Source organism: Odontomachus brunneus, unplaced genomic scaffold (assembly GCF_010583005.1).
Source record: "Odontomachus brunneus isolate Ranch 3 - 2012 unplaced genomic scaffold, Obru_v1 Obru_scaffold_011, whole genome shotgun sequence".
NCBI lineage: Eukaryota > Metazoa > Arthropoda > Insecta > Hymenoptera > Formicidae > Odontomachus > Odontomachus brunneus.
The window spans coordinates 324,950-352,703 of record NW_022639461.1 but is presented as its reverse complement, the minus strand read 5'-3'; the positions used below and the strand labels follow the sequence as shown (position 1 = coordinate 352,703).

Sequence of the window (27,754 nt, the reverse complement as noted above, 5' to 3'; positions counted from 1 at the left end):
TCATCGCCGAATTGGCGCGCCATCCCCGCGAGTCGTGGAGCAAAATTGCTCCGAGATAATTAACCGTCCGTCGTGACATGCGAACGATGTCGATAATTCTCCGTGATAACGACGTACGCACTGTCGCAATGAACCGAATGACACGCGCGTGCCGATAGCAATGTTTTCAACGTGACGAGATAGCGTGTTTATTTAATCGCGACGAGGATTCCATCTGACTGAATGAATTAATTATACACGTGTCCCCTCGTATAAAAGTCCCGCTCACATTAAACTCCATCGGTGACGAGGGAAAAGAAATACGAACAGCACGCCGGTTGACAATAATGAACGCCACAGGGGCGTCTTAATTATCGCCGCGATGCAGTAATTACAGGAAAATCATGAGTGAGAACGAGCGCGAAGGATGTGTGCTAATGACAAGAAGGCAAAGGTGAAGTGCACTCCGTCCCGAGTGCCTTCAGTGGTGTGTGCGTACGCAGAGAGAGACTTTTAGTCTCGCGGAAAACCGCCCGGGAACGGTTTTACTGATGGTAGTACATCCCGTTGTGTGAGCATCCCTTCAAAGTATCATGATAGATGAAATTAAAACCCATGCGACACAATGGAGCTAAGTGCTTATCGCTACATATGTTCACGCACGTATGCAGGTCGAACATATATAATACACATTGAATAATGTATCTTTTTCTATCTAATCTAATGTTCTTTATCTAATAATATGTATAATACTCGATATGATCTCTCCACAAACACTTACAAGTATTTAGCAAAGCCGCGACTGCAAACTTCTTATTTTATGTATGTGTGTATATGTGTGTATATATATACACATAAAATAATATATAAAAATATATTATAATTATATATATATATATATATATATATATTATAATAAGAAATAAAAGTATATATATTATATGTAAATATTTCGCAAATAATACATATATAAAAGATGAGATTTTCGCACAAAAGCGTCTCTCTCCTTTCTCTTTCTCTCTCTGTCTGTTTTGATTTCAAGACGTGTACTTATATAATAGCCTCTGCAAACTTGTACGTAATTTCTATATCGAAACATACAAGCTCGTTCTTGAGGGAATAGCAGACGCGTGATAATTCGGGGAGTGCAATGCAAAATTATTTGCGATTCGTGCGAGAAGGTCTTGGCGTGGATGATGCTGGGAAACATCGCTATGCGTGTCAGATACAGTAACTTGAGAATTAAGTTTTAGCATTACTGAGCGTACGACGGAATTGAGCGGGTACACGACTTCAGTACGTTATTTCATTTTGCCTCAAAGCTAAAACGTCTTCGAGAGGTGGTTATGTAGTACACGAAGCGAAAACGTAGAGATTATTCTAAGAAAATTAAAACAGCGGAGAAGACGCCGGATAAGTTTTAATCTAAAGTATTTAAACGGATAAAATTGTGAGGTGGATAAAAGTGCGGGAAAATAAACTATACGGAAAAGTAAAGGATCAAAAGGGTTAAAATTGTACGAATCGTAAACTCATGCGCGTAATATAACACAATGCGGACGTGAATCAACGTTTTCAATTCCTGTAGCGTTGAAGGTCGAAAATGTCAATTTGCGTCTCTTCAGTTGGATGAAACACAATGCATCTATACTGAAAAAAATCCTTTTGTTGCTAAAGCAAAAAGACGTTTGTTGATGATCATTTAGACCAGGTCAAACAATTACTTATTTAATTACGAATTTTCCGAATGCGCACTTCCGTTGAAAAAGTTGCTTCGTTTTTGACGTTCGAACAGAACGAAGACAGACGTCACATTTGCGCAACTAGCGCGTTCAATTACAAGTATCTTTGTCGCGCGAAGGATGTAACTCCGATTAAACGAGACGAGCCGATTCGTCGATGCAGATGTCATCGGGAAATGGCAAGAAAATTGGCCCGTCCACGTCGCCGCGCGCTGCCTTTTTTCCCCTCCTGCATAATTAGAGCCGACGAGTAGACGAACGGTAACTCAATTTCGCATACATTACACCTGCCAACGTCACGCTACCAACGCGTGTGTTCGACACTACACGTAAGCCTAGAGCGTATATACGCGCGACCGACTTTTCGAGACGTGTGCGAATTTCCGAGATGCATCGCGGAGGAACTCGCGATGAACGTGGTACTCGATCGCGATGAAAGTTTCACGGGGCCCTTCAACCTTTCCTTTGTGATGATTCGTTTCGAGTCCGAGAGGAGCGTTTGCAAATACAAAAACACGCTTCTTAAAGTAGCACACAGCACGCGCGCCGCGTTTATGTGTAACGCGAGCACGGCGAATCGGCAGTGAGCATGCGATCAAGGTAGTTTGGTCCATAGTCCAGAATCCTTAGTAGTATTCTTAAATTTTAGCAGTATATTAACCCCAGAACCTTAAGCATGAGTGAAGTTTAGCAGGACCAATTTTCCAAGCGTTCTCAAAAACAATTCTCAGAAACATGTGTTCTATTTTCTCATTAATAACTGTTCTCAACTTTATTAAATCGCAAATATATTAATATATTCATATATTCCTCAATGCTTTTTACGTTAAGAAAAAGAAATGTTGAAATTTTACAAAAGTTATGAGCAAATAAAAATGTGCTGGGTAAAATTTACCCGTGTTTAGGGTTCACATAATTTTTTATGTTTAGGATCCTATGGTTAATGGAGACACGATCTACACACGTGTACAATTGGAAAAAGAGATATCTTAGAAAACTCTTTTCTCCACTTAAAATTCCTCTTCGGAAAAGCCTGTGCTGCTGTTGTTGCTTATTACGTTATTTTACGCCGCCGGCTTCTCTTCAGCTGACTGATAAAACCGCGATAACTCGCGACGCGCTGCAATCTGTATTCGCTGAGAAAATTACACCGCGGCTCGTCGTTCACTTCACGGAGTTACGTTGGTTTTCGCGAGATGACCGCGCGGCGATTATCGGTTAAAAAACTTGCGAAGGGAACGTCGCTCTCGCGCAGCCGTTTAATTATTTATCATTCCCAAGGGTACATTTTATTTGCCGACGTTGTAAGGGGAAAAGAATGGTTCGGCGAATCTCGTTGCACGCGCGCGCGCAACGACTCGTCGCAAAAACTCAACACGACGAACGTTGGTGATTGATGTCAGGTGGCGGTTCGGTCGTAAGATATGTCATCAGCTACGCAACACACAATTTCTCGATCGCAAAACAGACGACGACAACACACATAACGCGCGCCTGTTAAAAGCCAGCCCAGTCCTGACACATCGGGTCGCAATCATCTCGCATTTGTCTCGTTCTACTTTAATGCAAATGCAAATCACTATTAACTTGGACGCGTGTGAGCGATACACAGGCGGGCCCAGGTAATTAAACGCCGCTATTATAAACTGCCGCGCGTTATGTCAATTAATCGAACGCGTGTAATTTAACGCGCGGCAGAAAGAAACGCGACCGTCCGGCGTGATTCACGTCGAGCGAAAGTTCTTCACGCCCGCTCATTAAAATAATACATTGCAAATTTATGAAATTCACATCACACACGGCTAATTCGCACTAAGAGGTCAACAATTACGTTACATCACGAGAGGGAAAAGGGATCTATTAATTTGCATGATGATCTCTATAATGGCAAGAGAAAGGAAGTAAAGAAACGTGACACGTATTCTGTATCTACATTTTTATATACAAAATTATTATATTCCATAAAAATAATTGGATCTTTTGTGCTAATAACTGAAAATCCAATCCTGAAATATTTGTTTTTTTAGAAACACAATTTTTATTAATTAAAATCATAAAATAAAGTAATTAATTAAGAAATTAATTAAATGATTAATAAAGTAATTATAAATTAAAGTAATTAAAATAATTAATTTGATATCATATCTAAAAATTATTTGTATTTTAGAAAACATAGAGGCACAGTCTAATAACTGTTACTCGTAACATGGTTATAAACTACTTTTTTTTATTCTATGTGAAAAAGTAAGTGTAGTGGATGTAGGGGAGAGCGGAACTATGTAGCTCGAGGAGTACGTTGCTCATGTATTTTTTCAGTATTTATTATCTTGAGAAGAATAATGATGACAAAATCGCGAAATAATCCTTTTAGGACATGAATATTTTTCCCTGAGCTTCATTAAGATCGTAATAATATTACAGTTAAGAGATAAAAAGAACTAACTTGATAACAGCAAAATAAATCTTTAAGTTTTTCGAAATTTTGTATCAGTACTCTCTCTCTCTCCATCGTGAGTGAATAAATTTAAGCGACGTGTTACCAGATACAGAACGTGTTACAGAATGAAATTTCTTGCAAGTGTACGATATACTGTTTCTGGTAATAAATGTAATTTTCATTAATAAGATGATGGAAATAGAGCATATGGGCAAATGAGCTAAGTCGATCCAATTAAAGGCCGGCAGGAGGGATGCGGCAACCTTTGGTGGAGACTCTAGAACTATTAATCAGGATACATATTTGATACTTGGCCTTCTTAACTTTCTACGTAACTGTTCTTAACTGTTCTGCGTAAGTGAATCTGGTATCAAGGCAAAATAGCTATGCATGTTTGTATTTTGATAATTACCGAACTAAATGTACGGTTAACAGAATCATGGCGAATATTAACGCATAGAAGAAGATTGCCTCTATCATGTTTATATAATCAATCACAACAATTAGTTGCCTGAAAAGTTGTAACTTTGTAAAATGTAGAGCATCTACAGTCCCGGTCTCTCCTAATTCTACATGTAATATTGGAAGCGGGTCCAAATTTTGTGTCGAAGTGTAACGAATGGAAGGGAGTGGGGCTGAAAAATATTCAAATTTCACGTGATGTAATTATTGAATGGTCCCTAATGGCCAGAGCAGATAAAATGTGTGAACGCGCGTGCACTAGGAGAGAGGGAAGGTCTGCTGCACCTCGCTAGTTACACGTGAATATTGTGGTAAATGGGCGCTCGGCTTGGCTATTGGCCAGAATACCCTATCAGCGTGGTTTATAGTGGCATAAAGACAGAGAAGTGACCGTTAACAATCCAAGCCGACGGTCATCGGCACGTGCAAAAATAAACGGACAGTGCACCGACATGCTGACAAAACGCTCGTGACGTGACGTCTGACGCTCGCAACAAATCGCGTTAAATCGCGTAAACCCCCGGTCGGGTTTACCCTTCTTCTCTCGCGCGATGGAATTCTCTGCTACGAAGCTCACCACAGATATTCGTTCGTTCTTGCCTGAACAATTTCGCCTGTAACGGGTCAATATTTAGAATAAGTTTGCGAAACTGCCAGTATCAGCGCTCTTACCGACAGCCTTCCGCTCCTGTTAATTCCGTTCTGTTGCCGAGGAGCAAATTATATTTACGCTTGAATTTGCGTTAGTTGGCGTCCCGCGCTCGCGGGAAACCGTAAAGGTCGAATTAATTTTGCCGGAACGTTTCTCCCTCCCACTCTCTCTCTCTCTCTCTCTCTCTCTCTGCCGCTTCCTCTGTTTTTCTTCCTTCTTTAATTAGAAACAAAGAGCTCCGCCAATGCTCTAGTCGATGCTACTTGCGGAATTATCCTAATTTCCCGACCGAGGCGACTCAATAACGATGTGACTCGTGTGAGAGCTCCGCGAGTGTGCGTTTCGGAGCTGCTAGGTTGTCGTTTGTTGGCGAATGTGCCAAGCTGTACTACTGCTGCGCTACTACTGTTGCTGCTGTTACCACCGCTGCTGCTGCTACTGCTGCAGTAGCAGCGGCAGCAAGCGACGGTCCTGTATCGATCCCTCACGACCAGAGCACTACCTAGTAGTAGCCTCGCATTCCCTTTTCCACCTACAAGGTGGTCAAAATTCGATTTCGCGCGCGGCTCGTGTGCCGTGTGCGCGTGATACAGTATATTACAAACAATACTTCGCATCTAATAAACATCTGCCTACTGAATCTAAGAAAAGATTTGGTTGGACCAATCAAATATCCGGTGAAATATGAACCAAGCTAGAACCAAGCCAGAATTCTCTTAAAATCAACATCGTTAATTGAACAAGATTTCTGGTCAACCAGAATCTCGTTAACTTGAGCGAGATTATCTCTCTCAGCCGGCATTCTGGCTCGTTCATATTCCATGAAATATTTGATTAATTCAGCCAAATTTTTGCTTCCATTCACATCTATTCTTTCTTCATACTTTCCAGTTTCTTCTTCCTCTTCTGTCTTTCTTTTTTTTACCAGACACATGTTAAATCGTTTCTTACGTCTTGTTTTATCCCAATCGCAACGGATAATATTCATGAGCGCGCTTCTCAGCCGCTGATAACGAGCGAATTAAAATTATTAACGCGCATCGTTAATTACCCTTTGCGAACGAAGAATAGGACGCAAACTCGCGCGAACTTCTTCGCGCGCGATGCCGACACGTACACCTCGCCGCGTAGCGTCGGTGAAACGAACGTAAATGAAATATGTGCGAGATAAATCGATGGTGTAGCCCAAGAAACCGAATAAGAGATGTGCATCGCGAGAGAGATACGTGTTACTTCGTATAAAGCCTTCATAAAAGATGCAGCGAAATTAACCCCGCCGTTGCATCTCCTGTCTTTCGAGATTACCAATAACCAAAGTAAAAGCGCGTTAGGGTTAAAACGTACCGATCGACCGAGTCTATTGATACTTTCTTTACGCGAGCCGACATGGAATTTCAAATTTAAGGAGAGACATACTTTATTAAACGTCTCTCTCTCTCTCTTTCTCTCTCTCTCGTTTTCGCTCTCTCGTATGATAATCTCGTATGATAATCTCGTATGAAACCACGAGCGTTCGAGAACGATCTTCGGAAATTCCTTTTCAGCAAGGTACGAAAGAACGCGGAGCAAGCTTATCGTGATGCTCAAAGAGCCGAAAGAGCAAATGGAAGGAAGAGAAAAGAAAAGGGGAAGCGAGGCAAGAGAAGTTGGAAACACGTCACATTGGACTATAAATAAGAACTTAATAAAAACACATACACGCGTGCGCGCGCGTGCAAGTGTACTTGACCTGCGGAATGTGGTGATCTGAGAACGACGCATCGAAACCATACATGCGGCCAACACACTCCTAGTGCTTCCAATGTGGTAATACACGCACAAACTGCGACACGCAACTCCCGCGTGTCGTATCGCGCGGCGTAAGAAGCGATAAGTCAATTGGCCGTAGTTATCAGAATGATCCAACATTTATGAAGCACGTTTTGAGGAAAAATTAAAATGGAAATTTGATAGGAAGAAAACTTGCGCGGGAAAAAACTTGATAGGAAAGAGATCTAAATGACCTCAGGGATACACTGCTCACACACACACACACACACACACACACACACACACATGTATTTTTTCATTTGAGTATTCATTTTTGAACGGAAAAAGGAACAGTGAATACAAAATCCCGAAATAATGCTTTTAGGACATTAATATTTTTTTCTGAGTTTCATTAAAATCGGAATAATATTACAGTTAAAAAATAGAAAAAGCTGATTTTTGGTAGTAGCAAAGTAAATTCTTCACGAAATTTGATATTAATATTCTTCATTACGAGTTATGAAGTTAAACGACGTGTTACTGGTTAGAATTATGTTTTGTGCAAGTGAATAATATTGTTTCAGATAGCAAAAACAATTTTCACTTATAAAATAATTGAAATCAAGTATATGGGCGAACGAAGCAAAATTGGCTCGTAATTAAGAACGGTAGAGGGAGACTTTTCACGAAGATCTCGGAATTACTAATCAAGGTACATATTTGATACGTAGTATAAAGCAAAAACTCAAAGATCATAATTTTTCGTAGGATGGATGATTCTTGCCAATTCAGAGATCAATTTCGACATGTCAAAAAGTTGAACGAAATGAGACATTGGCTTCTCACTCGCGGGGAATAAACGCGCTGAAAAATGCAACAGAAATTCGAATGAAAATTCTATGAGCGCGGAAATAACTTCCAAAAGTGTTTCCGGAGTGGGATTTTTTCTTCGGATTTGCCGATACGCACGCGTTTGGGTTCGAATTAATTCCGTGCGGAGCGTATCCGCGCATTCATGCGGCAACGCAAAACCATTATGTAATCGTTACATCTGCCGCGTAATTACCATCGCCGGTCGCAATGTAATCGATAGCTCCCGCGAAGGAACGTCGACGAGACGATGATAATGACGTAATGTTACTTTGTAACACATACGTCCGGAAGTAATCGTAACGCGTCAAGGGTAGCATACAAAATATTTCCTCGTAAAAACTGACCTATTTCCGCCTCGCATGCCAGAGCGTCGGCGAAGCCTGAGTTTTTGCGCGCGACGAGTTAAGAATATGAGCCGTTTCGCGACAGGAGGCTTCTCCGCCAGAGAGCGACTCCACGTTCTTAATTCTTAGTCTCTCTTCTCTTAATAGTATAAGAATTACCTCATCTCTTTCATCGCGAGGGTAACGACGCGACGTAAAAAATAGTGCATTTAATAAATTTCTACGCCTCAGTAGTGTTGGCGAAAAGAAGATCTGGGAAAATTTGTCTATAAAAGCGAAAATAAAATCGAGCCATTTTTATATTTTTGGAGTTGCTGAACTCGAATATGAAGCTTAAAATAGTCCAAATTCCATATTCAAGTTCAGCAGCCTCAAAAATATAAAAATAGCCTGATTTTACACATTTCCCTGATAGGCAAATTTTGATCCTTTTGCAACATTGTTCTTTATATGACCATTGCATTATATGCCGCTGTGCCTCGCGTCGTCATCGATATTCACCGCGGACGGAATTTAGCGTCACCGTTACCGAAATATTACTCGAGAAATTGCCATCCCAGGGTCACACCGCGACGAGATCATAAACTCGACCGCGAGATGCATAATGCATGTACGGTATTGGACGCAATTAGAAAAATATCAATCTTCCCCAAAATTTTGATCGTTTTATTTTCGACTTCGATATTGCATTTAACGACTGCTTTGAGAAATATTCTGAAATCTATATCAATCTTTTTTTATTCTATTTAATCTAACTGGGAGATCCTCTTTAGACTCTGCAAGTGGCATTTTGTGTGTTTCCATTTAGAAGCATCAGACAGGACTTCAATTTCATGTGTATTGCACATATAATAGTCTGTTAGAATGTACTGTTAGATGTTAGAAAGTTCAGGTCGAAAGTGGGGGGCTAAAATTTCGATTCAGCTCCGTTGCGTTAACAGAACCTCGCGCTTGGCATAGGAGTAACATCGTCGAAAACCGCTTCAATTTATCATCGTTGTTGAATGCAATATAATGCTGTTGTCTTTTTGCACGCGAAAAATTTCGAAAACGTAACTTTTGTTGCGCTCATGAGACACGTCAGGTGTCATTATTCCGTGTGTTATCATGCAGATGGAGATGAATATCAGGGTGGATTGTTACTCACGTAACATCGGCGAAGAAGAAGCAACATGAGGTACACCGTACTCACCTGAAACATAGAATGTTAACATTTAGTAGACCTATCAATCTTTTCTCTAGATATATTTATTAGATCGATTTATTCGCCCAAAGAAATATAATTTCGTCTTTGGCGAAATCTTCTTATATATGGTCTCAAGAGGATTCTTCCAAAAGCAAATGAAAAATATTGTGATATCAGAATAAAAGAACTCTAGTAGCAAGATGCTATTTTCTACAATATAATACTTCAAGCGAAAACTTTTACCGAAAAATTCCTCTCCTAATAAAGTAGACTATCAGTTGGAAATTTATCAAATATTGTTCTAATTTTTTTTTCCTTTTAAATCAACAGGAACACATTTATTTGAAGCAGAATATTCTCTTATTAGAAAAGGCTGGGAAGACGAATTGTAAGGTCACATGTAAGAAGGTTTCGCAAAGGAAAATATTATACTTTTTTAGATGTCAGATTTAATATATCTACCAGATATATCAATGTTAAAAAAGAGAACTCAAGCGGTTTGGAGATGCTCGATGTCGCATCTCCCAAAGGAATATGATAGCACCGGATAGACGGGATGTAGGATAACGTACTGATTTTAACGTGTCATCTATACGTCACTTCCTAGCGGGGGATGAGAGCGCGTACGATAAATAGGATATAGGATAGAAAAACAGAGCAGCGGAGCTCTCTCGCGTTCCCGAGCGCAGCTCGAGAGAAATCGATACGCCTCCAAGTTCCGGGATACTACACTTTCTCGAGAAATTCAAGTCGCGGAGGACACGATGAAGCGCATACGAATTTCTGAAACGATCGTAAAGCGACGTATCGATACGCGCCCTTCCTTCCCGCCCGAATCTCTTATTTCACGCGTCGATTGCAACGAGCGTTCGTCTTGTCGCGAATTCATACGAACCTATCGCAAATTCATACGATATTTCATCTGACGAGAACACGTGCATGCGAAATCCACCAATATTCGGCTAATTTGTAATTTATACACCGAGAGAAAAATATCTAAACAATAAAAAATATTTAGTCGCACAGGTCTGGTACTTGTATTTTGTAGTAGTATATTTACTTATATATTACTTTATTTATTTTATTTTTTGTATAATAGTATATTTACTTATACTACTACAAAATATTTTTCAAATAAAAAAATATTACACCACCTTAAAACCTTGGCTCTTCACAAAAGCAATTCTTCATTCTACTTAAATAAAAGAATACAGAAAGAATACATTACATTAAGTAAATGTGCTGTCAGAACTCATCGAAAAAATATTTATTTTCTTTATTATTTAGATATTTTCTTTTCCTTCTTAGTGTATCAATTAGCACACAATTTTCGCGACGGAAGTACGACTTGAAGAGCTGATCATGCTTGACTTTTTGAACGATTGCGAAGAACTTCAGTTATTTATACTTTTTATATCATGAGATCCATGGGGTAGATACCTCATATTTCAGGCAGAATCATTCACCTGCCAATGTCGAAAAATTTATCAAGAGAAAAGAGACAAACGACTGCACGTGACGCGAACAGAAGTCAAGGAAATGCGATTTATTATTATTAATACGCGCGTGCTATAGGAGCCCGTCCAATCGCTGTGCACGATAGGAAAAATCCTCCCGCGAGAATCCTATTCTTCCATCCTCCTCTATCTCGATTTCCGTGCAGCTCTGGGCTGCTCCGGCTGCTCGATGAAAACTTGGAACGGCTGGCGCGCAGGCGGCGCTAGTTATAAAATATACGAAGCGATACGTCATTTATTATCTCGCGCTACAAACAATAACGCCGACGCGGGAACACGCGAGGGAGAAAGAAGGATGGCGGGCGCGGGCAGGTAAGCCGCGTTCTACAATAACCGGAGTCTCACCGGTCGGATTTCTCAGCGCGGCTGTTGTCGGAAAATGCAATTTGGAGGCGTTCACCTCGGGAAAGAATGGTTTTTCTTACTTTGCATGATAGGATAGACTAGTCGAAAGAGAAGAGGCAGTAGGAAAAGGAGAAAGAAGAGAAAGGAAGAAACGCGCGGAGAGGATGCAGCGCTGGCTTTCGACGAGGCGCGCAGCAGTTATCGTGTTAATAAAGAGCATGCTCTCTCTATTACAGAAAACTCATGTGTCAAAATCGAATTACAGAAATGACAAAAGTAATCTTCATAAGGAACAACGTGTGCACTCGGTATCACTCGGTATCATGAATGTGCCCGATCGACAGTTTGCCCTAATCTTTGCCAGGTAGACACTTTCGACCAGAGACATGCGTTTCTACATATACATTCATCATGACTGTATTATAGATTAACCGAGGGATCCGGAGTGCTGTTCGAAAGCAACCGTAAGCACAATTTGAGATATAGTTTACGTAAGGTAACGTTTTGTTCGCTCATGTGTTACACATAATCAGCAAAAGAAAATGATATAATACAGTAAGTATGTTTAACACTAGAATCCTAAAAATCAAAAGGTCATGTGAATCTTAAACATGAATAAATTTTACTGGCGCATTTTCATTTGCTTACAATTCATTATCTCTACTAGATTTGTACAGCTAGTCGCAACAATTAGTTGTCTGAGAAGTTATAACATTGAAATTCGGAAATACGGAACATCTAGTCCCGATCTCCCTTACACAAATCGAAATTTTGATCCTCAATATTCATTTAATGTCTACTTTGATATTCTGAAGTTTGTGTCAACATCTATTGATTCTATTTAATCCACTAGTTTCGAGAGATCCTCTTTCGAGAGAATCTATAGACAGTATTTAATGTGTTTTCTGTCATCTAGAGGCGCTTAGTAGGATTTCAATCTCTATGTGTACTAAACATACATTGATCCTTCAAAATATACAGATGTTAGAAAATTCAGGCTCAAGAAGTGGGGCTAAAATTTTGACTCGGCTAGCGTTGCCAACATTATCGCGGTGATATTTCGAGCGTTTGCACGCCACGAAACACATCTGATCATATAATATTAACTCAACTGCATGTTATATGGCAAATTAATGTGCATCACATCAATGTTAATGTGATTATATATGAACGGATCCATAGTTCATACCCCCTCCCTCTGTATACGATGTTTCGCGTCAGCGATTGCGAAAAGAGAAAAAGTGAAGTTATTAGAATATTCATTCCTGTTGCACAAGCGTAAGCCGCTGCGAAATGTACAGAACGAAATTGCGATCTATCGCGCGAATTAAATATGAAAACGCAAAAACGGCGCAACAGTACGACGCTCGCGAACGATAATTCAGCTGCGTGGCGAGCGTGCGATTCGAGTATTAAGGGGATGCTGGAGTTGATGACGAACTCGAACAATGTCGATAATACAGAGACGATAACATAATTACGCTATCCTTTTCGCATTCCTTATATATACAGAATTTATTTATGAATGTATGTTGCTTTGTTTTACCATATTCAACGGAAACCATACATGTGTAGAAATCTTTCGGCAAACTTTTTCGATATTTTTAAGCTTCTAAATGCAGATTAGAAGGTAGAGCAATGCTCTTCAAAATTTTTCTATTTGGAGCATCCACACTTGTACATACTTTCAGTATGTATAAGCTGCGGAACTTTTGGATAAGGCAAATATTACGTTGACAGCTTGAAATTTTATATTAAAAATTTTTTGTTCGTTTTCGTCACATATCGAGTAATGCTCCTATTCATTTTTGTACATACTTTCATTACGTAAAAACATTTGTGATTCTGTGTAAACAATACGACGTAAACTTTGCAGAAAAATGTCAGTGCTCTGTCGGTAAAGTTTTCAGCTTCAGCATTCCCTTAAGCGAGTCGATGTTAATGAGAAGTGCAATAGACGCCGCGACAAGCACCGACTGTGTATGTCGAAAATTAATAATAATGTACTAACTAATAACGTACTCACGATACATCTTCACGATCGCACATCGCTATTTTGGCACTCCCGATATTTATTTCCGCGCACGACTCACTTTCGATAGATAAAAGATGCGTAGAACGCGGAGCAATGTCGATCGCAATGTGTCAGTGGAGGCTGCTCGTCGCGAAAAGATCGAAGTACAAGATGGCCGCGCAATCAACGACGCAGTGCCGACAGTGCGCGCCAAAACGTGAACGATGTCGCGGTTCGACAAGGACGCGCTCTAGTAACTACGCCTCTCTCACTCTCGCTGACGGACCGACTGTATGAGATCCGACGTCGCGTATATCTCTAGCGTCGTTTCGTCTTTTTCTTTTCCTCGGATTATCATCGCGATTCTAATTCCTCGTTAATAAATCCAACGATCATCCGATTCTATTACTACTTGAGCGAGGCGATGTTAATAAGAAGTGCAATAGACGCTGCGACAAGCACCAGTTGTGTGTATCGAAAATCAAGGAGATTGCTTTCTAATAACGTACTCACGATACATCCCGACGATCGCACATCGCTATTTCGGCACTCCCGATACTTATTTCCGCGCCCGGCTCACTTTCGATAGATAAAAGATGCGTAGAACGCGAAGCGATGTCGATCGCGATGTGTCAGTTGAGGCTGTTCGTCGCGAAAAGATCGATGTACAAGACGGCCACGCAATCGACGTAAAGTGCCGAAAGTGTGCACTGCGGCGGGTACGATGGTGCGCTCGTACGCTGCCTTCTCGCTCATGTCTTACCACTCGATAGATCAATAGTTACTAGAATTTCTCGATTAGAGTCGCATTCGTATCTAGCTGTGCATTGCTTACAACTGTTGATTTATCCAAGAAGCGAGAACGTGTGGTTTAATTCGACAGAGAGAGAGTAAGGCCGGAGACATACAAAAAACTTAAGCTGTAATATGTAAGCAATAAATAGATTGATCAATCATAGACCGATGATTCTTCTTATGGCCTAAAGATCAGCCACTGTGATTGGTCAAATTTGTTTACCGCTTACGTCCTACTGTTTTTCTGTGTTCTCGGCCTTATCGTCGAATTAAGTTCTCGCTTTCTAGATGAATCAACAGTTGTGAGCAATGTACAGCTTGATACGTATGCGATTCTGCAGCCTTATTCTATAACATTCTAATGACAATGTTATTACCGTGGCGTGTCATCGCATAGTTTCTCTACCATATATTATAGGCGTAGTTTCTCTAGCATATATTATAGACTTTCTATAATAAGGGCCGATTGTTCCAACTTCTTGGTAAGCTATCTAACAGTTAAATCATGTGTCTGTCTCTAATTTGACGAAAAAACAAAGGTTTCTTTAATTGTCAAGTAGCTTATATCAAGAAGTTGGAACAATCGGCCCTAAGACATTAATTATAAAATAATAATCATAAGTAGGCAAGTTAACCAACCATAGGTGATTATTTTTGAAAATAATCAACTGTGATTGGTTAATTTGCTTGTGGCTTATGAATAATGGCCTATTGTAGAAGGCCCATATAGCGTAACGACAAGGTAAATCTAATATTACATGCGTCGTACAAGTATTATCGGACGTGTTGATTGACTGATAAATAAAATTCTTCTCTAAAAGGTCCCTAACTTTTTCTCCATGTACCTCAGATATTCTTTATCTGACTGCGTCCGACAAGCTTGTCATACGACACAAACCTAATATAATATACAAGCCTAATGGACCTTCTACAATAAGATATTAGTCATAAGCAGTAGGCAAATTGATCAATCATACTCAATTATTTTTGAAAATAATTAACTGTGATTGGTTAATTTACTTATAGCTTATGACTAATGGTTTATTGTAGAAAACCCATAACGATAACGATGCTGTCGTTAGAAGTTACAGAGTCGCATCACTGGTCGGAAAGTTTTAGTAATTATCGATCTATCGTGGAGCCGCGATCTGATAGGCCGGCGTAGGAGTGCGTCACCCTTCATGCCGCAGTGCACACTTTCGGCACTTTGCGTCGTTAATTGCGTGGCCATCTTGTACATTGATCTTTTCGCGACGGCAGCCTCCACTGACATATCGCGATCGATATCACTCCGCGTTCTACGTATCTTTTATCTATCGAAAGTAAGCCAGGCGCGAAAATAAGTATCGGGAGTACCAAATTAGCGATGTGCGATCGTCGGAATGTATTGTAAGTATGTTATTAGAAAGTAATCTTGATTTTCGACACATACAACCGATGTTTGTCGCAGCGTCTATTTCTTCACTTCTTATTAACATCGCCTCGCTCAAGTAGTAATAGAATCGGACGATCGTCGAATTTATTAACGAGGAATTAGAATCGCGATGATAGGAAAAGAGAAAAACGAAACGACGCTAGAGATATACGCGACGTCAGATCTCGCACAGTCGGTCCGTCAGCGAGAGTGAGAGAGGCGTAGTTAGTAGAGCGCGTCCTTGTCGACATCGCGACATCGTTCACGTTTTGGCGCGCACTGTCGGCACTGCGTCGTTGATTGCGCGGCCATCTTGTACTTCGATCTTTTCGCGACGAGCAGCTTCTACTGACACATTACAATCAACATCGCTCCGCGTTCTACGCATTTTTTATCTATCGAAAGTGAGCCTGGAAATAAGTATCGGGAGTGCTGAAATAGCGAAGTGTAGTCGTCGGAATGTATCGTGAGTACATTATTAGAAAGTAATCTTGATTTTCGACACATACAGCCGGTGCTTATCGCAGCATCTATTGAACTTCTCATTAACCTTAACTCGCTTAAGGGGATACTAGAGTCGATGACGACAATGTCGATAATGCAGAGACGATTGTCGCTAACATAATCACGCTATCCTTTTCGTATTTCTTGAATATATAGAACTTACATGAATATGTATTGCTTTGTCTTATCATATTCAACGGAAAACCTAACCATATATGTGTAGAAATCTTTCGGCAAACTTTTTCGATATTCTTAAGCTTTCAAATGCAGATGCGAAGGTAGAGCAATGTTCTTCAAAATTTTTCTGTTTGGAGCATCCACATTTTCGGGTCATGTAAACACACGTGCGCGAGCACGTGCTCGAGCGTCACGCCACAATACTCTCAACCGTCGAGACAAGCACATCGGAAGCTACCGCGTTTTTTAGATTATTATGTGCCAATTTTCGATTTCGCGACAATTGAGGCGATAATTAAGACAAATTAAGATGCGCTCGTATAGACACAAAGCGTCACTTTACGTAGATTGTATGCACGTAAACGTAAATCGCATTGGGTCCGACGGGAAGTAAAATAAAAATTGAAATTTTCAATTCGCCGGAGTTACGTAAGAATGATCCAACCAAAGAATTTAGCTCTGAGATTTTCGCAATTTTAACGAGTCAAGCATTTACACTTCTTTAAGAGTACTAATTAGCTCAATCCTTAGAAAAATGTGCAAAAAAGCGCGACTGGTAAAAAATAAAGAAACTTTGTTAATTCATTTCAAGCGTATATAAGGCTTGAATTTTTTTTGTTTGGATTAGATAAATGTGAATGGAATATCCATTGATAAAAAATTATAAATTTTGGAATTGGATCATTCTTGCATAACAATGACCAATTAAAATTTCGATTCGGTAAGCTTCCTTCTCATTGGATTATTTTTTGATAATATATTAAACTGATATATTTCAACATGTCATATTTATATGCTCTGTATATGTTATATGTGCTTCTCTTATGCTCTATATATGTTTCATATATGCCTAATGTATGCTCTGTATATACTATTTGATTAATATATACTATTTGATTAATATACTATATAACTTATTATGTCGTATTATATATGACATACTATCTTTTCGGAGATATTATCTTATGCATACGCGTTTGTTGTTAAAAAGACGACAAATTAAATTTCGACAAATTAAAGACAATAAATTAAATTATTAAGCCGAACCAAAATTTTTCCATTTCCCGCTAAATCATTAAGCCCAGATTTGAGCCGATATGTTTTAAGGATCCGCTAAATTATTAAGCCAAGATTTAACCGAAGTGTTTTGTGTTTCCGCAAATTATTAAGCTGAGTTAGTTAAGACTGCGATAATTTTTTAAAGTTTCTTAAAGAAATTTTCGCATTTGCAAAGGTGTATTTTCGAAAATGACATGAAGTGTGCGTATTTCGCTCTGCGTCGTCTCTTGGATGACAATGTGCCTTAATGTCACTATACTCCCTTAGTAACACGCCCAGAATCTTGAAAATAATTTCTCAATATCCCAAAGTCGCACCTATAACGTTAGATTTATCGTAGCAGTATATTCGAATTCTTGTGCATGCGCAGTGATCCTATCCTGGGCATATCCTTAGGTCATGGTTCTAAGGTCGGTCATGTTACTGCAGGTTAGGTCATGTAGCGTTAGCATGTAGAGCACATTCTGGGATAGTTTTCTAAAGTTTTTTAAAGTAACATTCGCGTTGTCAAGGGTGTATTTTCGAATATTACGTCGGGTGTGCTTATTTCGTTCTGCATCGCCTCCTGTGTGACAATATATGTTTGTGTCATTCCACTCCCTCAACAGCACGCCCAGAATCTTGAAAATAATTTCGCAATATCCCAAAGTTACACCCATAACGTTAGATTCATCGTAGCAGTATATTCGAATTCTCGCGCATGCGCGTGGTCCTTTCCTGCGCATGGGCCGAAAGTCGGTTATGTTACTATAAGTTAGATTATAGCGTAAACATGTAAAGCATATCCTGGGATACCTTTTTACAATTTTTTAAAGTAATTTTCGCGTTTGCAAAGGTGTATTTTCTAAAATAACATAAAGTGTGCGTATTTCGCTCTGCATCGCCTCTTGAATGACAATGTATATTAATGTCACTCTACTCCTTCAGTCCACACTCTCAGAATTTGGAAAATAATTTTACAATAGCCCAAAGTCGCGTTCATAACGTTAGATCCAACTTAGTGTCGCAGAAATGTCGATTTCTCGCGCATTAGCCGAAAGTCGGTCATGTTGCTGCAGATTATTTAGGTCATATAATGTTAGCATCTAGAACTTCTGGGATAATATCTTAGTTTTTTTAAGTAATTTTTGTGTTTGCAAAGATTTATTTTCGAAAATGACGTGAAGTTTGACTATTTCGCTTTGCATCATTTCCCAGATCACGTGAGATGCTGCGTTTCATTTTCGCACGTACTTTCACCATATAAAAGAGTTACAAAAGAGTTTTTTATTCGACGGAGGTAGAAAGAAGTAAAGTAGTAAGTAGTTTTTGCAGAAAGATTCGATGTCGTGATGGTAACTGTTCCTTATCGTTTTGGTCTCATATTGTGGGATACTCCGCTTCATTTTCACACGTACTTTCACCGTGCAAAAGGGTTTTTAATTCGACGCAGGTAGAAAGAAGTAATCTTTGCAGAAAAATTCGATGTCGTAATAGTAAACGTTCCTTATCGTTTTCATCTCATATTGATGGGTGTTCCGCTTCATTTTCGCACGTACTTTCACCGTGCAAAAGAGTTTTTAATTTGGTCGAATCAGCACGAAATAATAGTTTTCAAAGATATCCGGTATCACGTCAATGACATTTCCCAACAAATTTTACTTTGTGTTGACTTGACTAAATTAAAAATGCTTTTGTATAGTAAAGATACATGCATAAATGAAATAAGGCATTCTTGCCTCAAGGATGAAAACGATGTGGAACTATTTCTATCGTGACACTGATTTCACTTTAAAAAAATTACAGCGTACTGACTGCTCCAATTTATATGACTAGAACATTACAGACATCTTATCATTACAATGACTTTTATCATTGCAATGACCTTTTAAATTACCTTATAAAATTACCTTATTCTTATCCTTATTTTTGCTTAAATAATATGCTTCTCTCTTTGTTTGCTCTTTCTTTTTCCTCTTTCTCCTTTATTCTTCTATTCTCTATTCTTCTATTCTTATAATTTATATCTGTTCTGTATTGTTTTCTTCATCAGTTAACCAACGCGATTACAGTTATTTGCCTGATAATTTAACAGGCACAAACAACACGAAGCAAGCCACATGAAGTGAGTTAAGCGAGAGAACCAATCAGCATCGCAAAAAAGCAACAACAATTAAATCTCTTTAGAGTGGATAAAATTACGTGCAAAAATAAAGTGTAATATTGGTCAGTGCGAAATGTAAATAATATCTTAATTTACCGTTGCTAATTATATTGAAAACTCAAATAATAGGTAACGTATTTTTCAAAAAATTATTCGCAAACTATGCTTGCGCCTACAACACTTTTCTCTAAAAACTCTTTCTTTGATGCATCCAGTACACAAGCGGTTTGAAGAATTTATCAGAAAAGTTGTGAGAGCCTATTTTGGAGAGAATGCGAGTATCGGCAACGTGGCATTCACATTTACGTAACGTCTATGTGTAAGAAAATTGAAATGACAACGTAGCACACACACTTACATAACATCTGTGAAAAGATGACAGCGGTATCATGTTAGCACCTATTTGACGATCGTCTTTATTTCATAAGTATCTATGTACATATAAATTTGATATTGTTGGTAAATAATGATAACGTTTTCTATTTTTTGATGATCACTCTACGTTATCGATTCTCGCTTATCAAGTTTATCCCTTCGGCATCCTTTTAATAGTCAATTGTTGTCGCACTACGAACGCCTTGTAGGCACGTGACTCACCTTTTGCGGGGGCATTTGCACATGCCATTCGTGCATTTACGATCCCACATACATTATTTTCCGCCTTCTTAAGTTGCTTCTTTATCGCGCATTCTCTCGAACTATGGCATTTCATTCGCCCTCGTTCCCGGCAAAATAGTAATAAAAATGATAAACTACGTACGATTACCGGCCCTCGTGAAAAGATTTCTCTGAAAAATCCGAGGAAATCTCCTCGCTCGAACGTTAAGTAATTCAACGTGCCAGAGTGGGAAAGAATGCCAGTTGCCGGGATATGAGGAGTGCAAGTGGAGAACCGCGATGTGTTGTCAGTGGACACGAGCGGATTAATTCGCTGAACCTTTCGCAGCCCGCGCAACTGCGACTTCATCTTTTTATCACGCTCGACTATCCGGAAGAGGAATATCGTCATCGTGTTTTCTTTTTATGTTTTAAAGAGATATACATTGCGATATCTCTCTACGGCGCGCGTTTGTTCGCCTTATAAAAAACGGTATCCAAGTTGCCAGCGGAAAAGCAAAAGCACAAGGAAAAGGTAAAAAAAGTCGCGTGAGAAATCTTAATCGGGTTAACGGGAGATTTTCTTTGTTAAATATTATATAGAGTGTCCTGTATAAAATGATATGACTTTTATGTTCATCTCAATCCGTACTATACCTCCACTTCGAGAGCTTCGAAGATTATCCTGGGATATTCTATGTATGTGTTGTATTAAACTATGTTCTATGTTCTATGTATGTATGCAGTATTAAACATACTTCTTGTCAGAAAAAGTTTACAATGATTGTACAATATAAAAACTTTAGGTAAAAGTTAAAATGACAGCCGCAGATAAGCGCAACTCGTTCAATTTTGGCTTTAAGAGCAATGTAGTGACTCTCGCGCGACGAAGCTTCACAAAATTAAGAAACGACTGTCTAGTATCGCGCGATCGTGCAATTATTCGAAATTAAAGGTAGTCCGAGAGAATGAGAAAGAGAGAGAAAAAGAGAAGGACAGAGTGAAAGAGAGAGAGACAGGGACAGAGATAGAGATAGAGAAAGAGAGAGAGGGAAGAGAAAGAGAGAGCAAGTGCCAACTAGCTACACTAAAAGAGCCGAAACATGATGGAAGTGTGCTCGAATAAGCATTACTCAACCCAAGTGGCGATTCTCACGCGCGGTAAATTATAATATCAAATTGATCGTTTCATTGTATGAATTTAATCGCAATATTATTTCAGTCTAGCCCTTTGACTGACGAAGATCTAAGATATAGTACTCTTAAAATGTTTTTACGCGGTGTTCGTGCGCGACTTTGGATAAAAATATCAATGATACTTCGTGTCATTGATATTTGTAATCAAAATATTTAACCTCTTTGACACAACGCGAGTACTCGCCGCGTAATGTTATCCAGTTATCGAGAGTAGTAAAGCTCGGAAACGCTTGAACAGCTGAAAATTAAAGTTCCGATCAATTTGTGTAAAAATATCTATTTTTGTTGTAATAAAGTATTCGTATAAGATAAATCAATTGCACACATTTGTGACTAAATATTTATCCGATATCTTTTTGTCATAACAACAGACAAACAAATGTAGTCAATTCAATACATTATTCTCGAATAAAATACACTGAGGAGAAATGCGTGCGTAATTTGAAATTAAATTGACTTTATATACATACGGAGAGAATATTATAGTCTCTTTCGTGTAAGTCTCTTTCGTGTAAGTCTCTTTCGTGTAAGTCTCTTTCGTGTAAGTCTCTTTCAATTTTTTAGTAATGCAAGAACAAACTATTTTGCTAAGAAGACACGACAAATTTCGCTAAAAATAAAACAACAAATTTTTTAACAGCACATTCTACAGTTCTTAAGACATAAATAGCATATACGAAATGAAAGGATAATAAAAAATGGCTAGAAAATTCCGTAATGATCCTTATTACAAAATTCTCTCCGTGTAATCGATAACTCGGCCGTATGCGAGCGTTCAGAGCTGAGCTGTCGAGTTCAATCGACGAAAACGTGAAAGCAGAAAGCTTGCAAAATTGAACGTTTGCGTCCAGAATTGACTTGTAATCTAACATTGCAACGGCATATTGCATACACAGCCAAAGGGGAGTCAAAGGAGAGACTCACTCTTCAACACGATGTATTGATAAAACACACTAACTCGGAGCCACATGCTAAAAGGACGCGCGGATCCGGAAGCTCACGCGATAACATTAATTAATGAACTTGTCGTACTCAACTTTCCGCCGCGACTTCCGTACTCACCTGCAGATCCACGAATGTCGCCTCCTGGGCACGTTGCTCGGCGGGACCAGCAGCAGAGGAACCGTTCCTCTCGTTGCTCCGCCGCCGGCGGGGCCGCCGTTGCCGTTGCCGTCGCCCGGCGGAAGCCGCAGCTCCGGCACTTGGAGACTGCTCATCCTCAACACACGACACGCGCTCTCGAAGCGCTCGTACGCGTCACCAAAACACGAGAAATCCGTCGTCGTCGCCCTCGCACAGGACGTCTTCGCGTATCGTTACCCGCCGACCGGACATCACCGAACCCCTCGAGCTCGTCAGGCTCGTCCCGGCAGTCGACAGGTCGATCTCTCGCGGACAGACTCCCTTGAGTCGCGCCGCGATCTTACGCACGACGATGATCGTACATTTCACGCGGGCGCCTTCGTCAGAACGGCATCTTCAGCACGATCTGCACACGCGACGTCTTTCTCTCTACCCACGCGCATTCTGCCCGTCTGGTCTCTCTATCCTCTATCCTCCGACGACACCGTGGTTTGCCGTTGGCCGCGTTCGCACGGGGAGAAGGAACGGCCAGAATTCGCGAGAGACGCACTACTGTCGCGGAGCTACACAGTTGGTGGTCACGCTGCACTCTCAGTCGAAGGATTAATAACCGTCGCGGTCGGCGGTGGAGGTGGAATAATTTGCGAAACGTTTATCTAATGAATCGTGCACGAGCAACGTCAAAGGTGCTCCCTAACGAGAGGAATTCGTCATTCATCGGCATTCATCGCGAGACATGATCAGCTTTTCCTGCGCTAACGGTTGCAGCTTCTTGCGCCTGATAAGAGACGTCAGAGTCAGCCTTGAACATAACGCGTTTACATAACCCAATTACACGCGCGGACTGGAGGACTCCTCGGCAGGAATGCAGCAGCCGCGAACTTCGCGCGCACGGGCTCGTAAATATGTCGTCTCTCATTCGCGCTAACTGGTCGATCTGTTCGAATGCTGGAGACGCGATCGAACGCAGCCTCGTCGGCCTCGACCGCGAGGAATCGCAGGGAGTGTCTCTTGAAACCTCGGCAGCGCGAATGAGTATTTCAAAAAGAAAGGAAAAAGAAAGAAAAGAGAAAAAGAGAGAGAGACTTTCGTGCGAATCGAGTCGTTGTATCTGTGAAGTTGGCATATCATTTTAGGAAAAATCATAAACTATTGTTCTGGCTTTCTTCTCAACAGTTCTAAAGAAACTAGAGTTACCTGTAGAACTATTAAAAAAGAAGTTAGAATTTTCGATAGTTTGTGATATTTCAACTTCTCACATACACACACACACACACACACACACACACGCGCGCGCGGAGTCGTTCCGCGTCCGTCGACACGTTCGCATCTCTACGACTCTATCCCAAGCGATTTCGGCCGCAATTACGGCGAGGTGTCGGACGAAATCGCGGCGCCTCTTCCTGAGTGAGTGACGAGTGGTATTGCTTTTGAAGGCTCGAAAATTTGCGCACAACTATTGGAACGCGATACGGTAAGCAGCGTGTGGGGGTGCAAGCGTCAACGCGACAAAGCCCTCGCGGGTGCACTCGTTATGTTGCCAAAAGAGAACCATTTCGATACTCGACTCACGTACCGATACCGCCGTGAACCGCGCAATAGGATTTGTAACGATCGCCGAGCAACGGTTGTTTGACGCGAAGGGACGCGTATTTATTAATGTATTCCGCAGTGCAGAGAGCGGCTGTGTTAACGCGCTGAATACTAGATATGTCGACTTGTCCGCCCGTCAGTCAATCAGTTACATTCGTTTGTCATTAATTCGCGTCGTCCTGCGTGTGGGACCAGCAAACTCAGCGTTTCGACAGAAACGGAAAGTAAAGCCCCGGCGTGAAAAAAATTGGCAGCTCGCATAGCAACGTCCTTCGTTCCCAAGGAAATACAAGACGCCCGCGCGGAAACATCGTTGAATTAGCCGTCCAATTCGAAAAAGTCAACGCAATTAAGGAAAGGAAAGACGGGGCGAGGAGAGGAGAGAAACGTCGCCGGAAAGCTCCCGGAAACATCCCGGTGTCTCTGGCTGCGTCTTCTTCTCGGCAACGACGGGGCATTTGCAATTCAAATGGCGAAACGGAAGCGCGCAGCCCCGAAACTTCGAACGTCTCGTTTCTGTTTCGACGCAAAATGAAAAATCGCGCGGATTCGTGTTCCGCTCCGTTAGATAGTATCCTCCATATTGCCAGACGCTATTTATCGCAACTATAGACATATAGATCCTCGTTCTGAACTCTTCTTTATTGACAAAAGCATCTAAAGAATTGATAAATGTGACTGAAAACCAATCAGAAGGCTTATAAGCCACACTTAGAGACAATTTTGTCGATAAAAGAGAATTCACAGAATAAGGGCGATAGAATAGACTGCGCATTGCTGTAGAAGAACTAAATTCACTATTCATAAGAGAGGGCAACATAGAGAAAGATACTTTCCTTGTCAAATCGTTTAGTAGATGCTCTGGCGGAAAAGAGTAAGGAAGAGTATAAGAAATGTTTAATAACACTTTTCCTCTTTCTTTGTTCTGAAGAGTTCCGAAACTCTTCTTTGTTTAGGCAAAAGAGTTTAGGTAAAGTATTATTAGACATCATTTCATCAGGGTGAGAAGAACAAAGGAAGAAGTGATCACATGATCAATGCGCCCTCTTTGTTTCGCTATGTTTCATTCTCTTTTGTTTTCTTATATCACTTTCTTTTAGAATACTGTGTAACAGAGAAAATATTTGACTTAGCATATTTCTGTCCTTCAATTTTGTCATCAGTCTCGTTTCATAAAAATGCGCAATCTATTCTCTATGACCACGACATATGACACGATTGATGTGTCGGTTCGACGAATCAACGCGTGAACATTCATTTTCCGTTGTTACAATAGCGGGACTTCGTTTGTCGACGAGTCTCTTTTATTATGCATTAATTCCTCCCTCGCCTCTCTTTCTCGCACCTCTTTCGCGACGAGTGAACGAGGGAGAAGGCTGGACTTAACTTATCGGTTAATATCGATCCGCCGACGCGAATCCCAAGACACCAGTCTAACGGCGTGTGCTCGGGCGGCAAGTTAACTAGGAAAATTTATTGGCAGGCCCGAAGGGAGATTCGCGCTAACAATCGCGCCGTGCACGAAGAAAGGAGCCGCGTGTTCGAGCCGCGGGGACTGCACCGCCGCCGATGTGAGCGTCTATTAGAGTTACATTGTGAGCTACGGCGAGGCTTAATGGCCAAGCGTGAGGTCAATTGTGACAATTTCAACAGAATTTTTATCGCACGGGACCTCGACCCTATCACGAATCTGATGTTCCGCAGAAACAATTTGCACCGCATCTCGTCATGGAAAATTTAACTCCCGAATGAATCTCAATTTGCCTTGAGCTGCGTCAAGATACCCGAGGAGTTGAATATTAAAATCTTCGAGAGCGTGGCACAACGGCTTCCCGCTGAATGCTCGCCGACGAAAAGCTGACTCCAAGTCGTGGGGAATCCTTCGGTAATTTCAAGACATTCGACCAAACGAGTAAACCATTGCCGTCTTGAAGCGTGGAAAGGAAATGACGATTCCGTCAATGGGTGCTTCCGACAACTCGGGCTTCAACGGCAAGAGTGAAGCAAGAATAATGAGGCAAAACGCATTGAGGAAGAACGCGCGAGAAGAGCATGTAATGTCGGCGATAACGAAGGGCGCCGAAATGAAGGAGAATCGTCTCAAGTGTTAACCACACGCGCGGCCAACTCGCACGAAGCCACGTGTAAGCTGGGAATATCGTCGGTATATAAGTCAGAAGTAATAGCGACACTAAGGTGGAATTACTTCGATGAAGGCTGACGTGTAACAGATTTAATGCGTCGTTAAACGGTCGCGCTACACCGACTTCCTCTTTAATCGCGGCGCCGCTCATTGTTTTAAGATAGCGGTAACCTCAAGGAAGGATACGCGCGCGGTCGAGACTCGCGGATCTAATTCCAACGCGTCGGCATTGTCATCACCGTCGTCCTTGTCGTCGGCGCTCCGAGTCCGCGGGATTGCTCCGGCGCGCCTCCGCGTTTGCGGGCCAACAAACGTTAATTAAACAGGCGGACGAGGAACACGATGTCGCTAACCCAAGTTAAACAGCGGCGCCGTCATCAGAAACACTGTATGTACACACTGGATGTATAGGCGCGCCGTAATAGCAATGACATCTTAATTAGCGACTGTTCGGTAGTCCCGCGCGCCGCGTATTCGACTTACTTACGATTTACTTTGTATGTGTTGGTGTGCACAACGAAAGTGACAGAAATAAGACCTAACTTACCATATGCTCTTTGCTTCCCGTTTTCTGCTTTTTATCTTTCTGCGTCTCTGCTTCTCGACGTACTGTTTTAACGACGAGATTGTGTCTCTTGTCACGTGGCTCTCGTCTCTTCTGGAGTTCGTCAACTTTTATTTCGTAGCGACAAGAAACACAAGAGGCACTGGGAAATCAGTGAAATTAAATAAAGTTGGTCAGCTCTGTTACCTTATTAAAACGACCTGATTGGTGTTCACGTGAAGTGACACTTTTCCTCAGAAAGAACAAATTGTACGTGACGATTATTCCTTGGCGACAAGAAGACGAGAAACAAGAAACAGAAGCGATGAAACAAGATACAAAGAGCACATTGTAGATTAGGCTTAAGGCCTATAAGAGGCTTACACGCATGCTAGGTGCGAAATTAAATTTATACTCTGAGAGAATAATAATGTTTAATAGTGTGTCAACGTATGTGGCGAATCAGCCTTCCACGTCATCAACAGTTGAAAGGAATCGCAAAAATGCACAAATAACTGGGATAAGAAATGGATATTAATAGTGTAGGATTCTATGAACTATCCTTAACGTGATTACGTGCCGCAGCACAGAAAAGAGCTACAAAAGCTTTCAAACTTGAATCAATCGTTGTCGATAGTCGGACTAAGAAATAAAAGTTCCTCTCGACGAGAAGTAAAATTAATCGGCCATAATTATATAAGGAATTATTCAACTCAATTACATAACAAAACAAATATTATCAAATATACAATAATATCGACCCTCTAATAGCAAAATGGATTTTCGGAACGTATTTAGGAAGATGAGATCGGATCCAACCTGATATTCTGTCTTATTCGTTTTTCATCTAATCAATACACAAAATAGCTACTTCTTCCTCTATTTATGTATAGAAGAAAAAATATATTAGGTGGTAAACTTACAAGTAACACTAGGGAAATGATAATCACCGATTTTCCTGAAACTGCGCATACAAGTAGTTCTTCAAAAACTATTAGACACGTATTTTTTTGTTTTTCCCCAAAAACGAATTTTGGGGTAGAAATTTCCCCTTTTGGTGGGGGGGTAAGAGGTACTTTACAAACTGTTTGTAGGATTCGTATGAAATTTGGTATCTAGGGCTTTTTGACCTCGCTGATTTCGAATTTGAAGTCAGTTTTTGAACATTCAAAATGGCGGATCCAATATGGCGGACGGATTTTCAT

The 27,754-nt window shown here is 40.7% G+C and overlaps 1 protein-coding gene across 5 annotated transcripts in view; it reads right to left on the bottom strand.

The window, feature by feature from the left end:
• The window catches only part of LOC116840694 (cAMP-specific 3',5'-cyclic phosphodiesterase), a 474,033-nt gene that overhangs the window by 244,454 nt on the left and 201,825 nt on the right, over nt 1-27,754 (bottom strand). Inside the window, exon 2 of one of the 5 annotated variants that reach the window (XM_032807765.1) lies at nt 22,249-23,071. The exons of 2 other annotated variants lie outside the window; for them this stretch is intronic. In XM_032807765.1, the coding sequence (XP_032663656.1) occupies nt 22,249-22,403 (155 nt within the window). In that variant the 5' untranslated portion in view covers nt 22,404-23,071. The remainder of the gene's footprint in view (nt 1-22,248; nt 23,072-27,754) is intronic. 2 more of the 5 variants (XM_032807766.1, XM_032807767.1) reach the window with 2 other exon arrangements.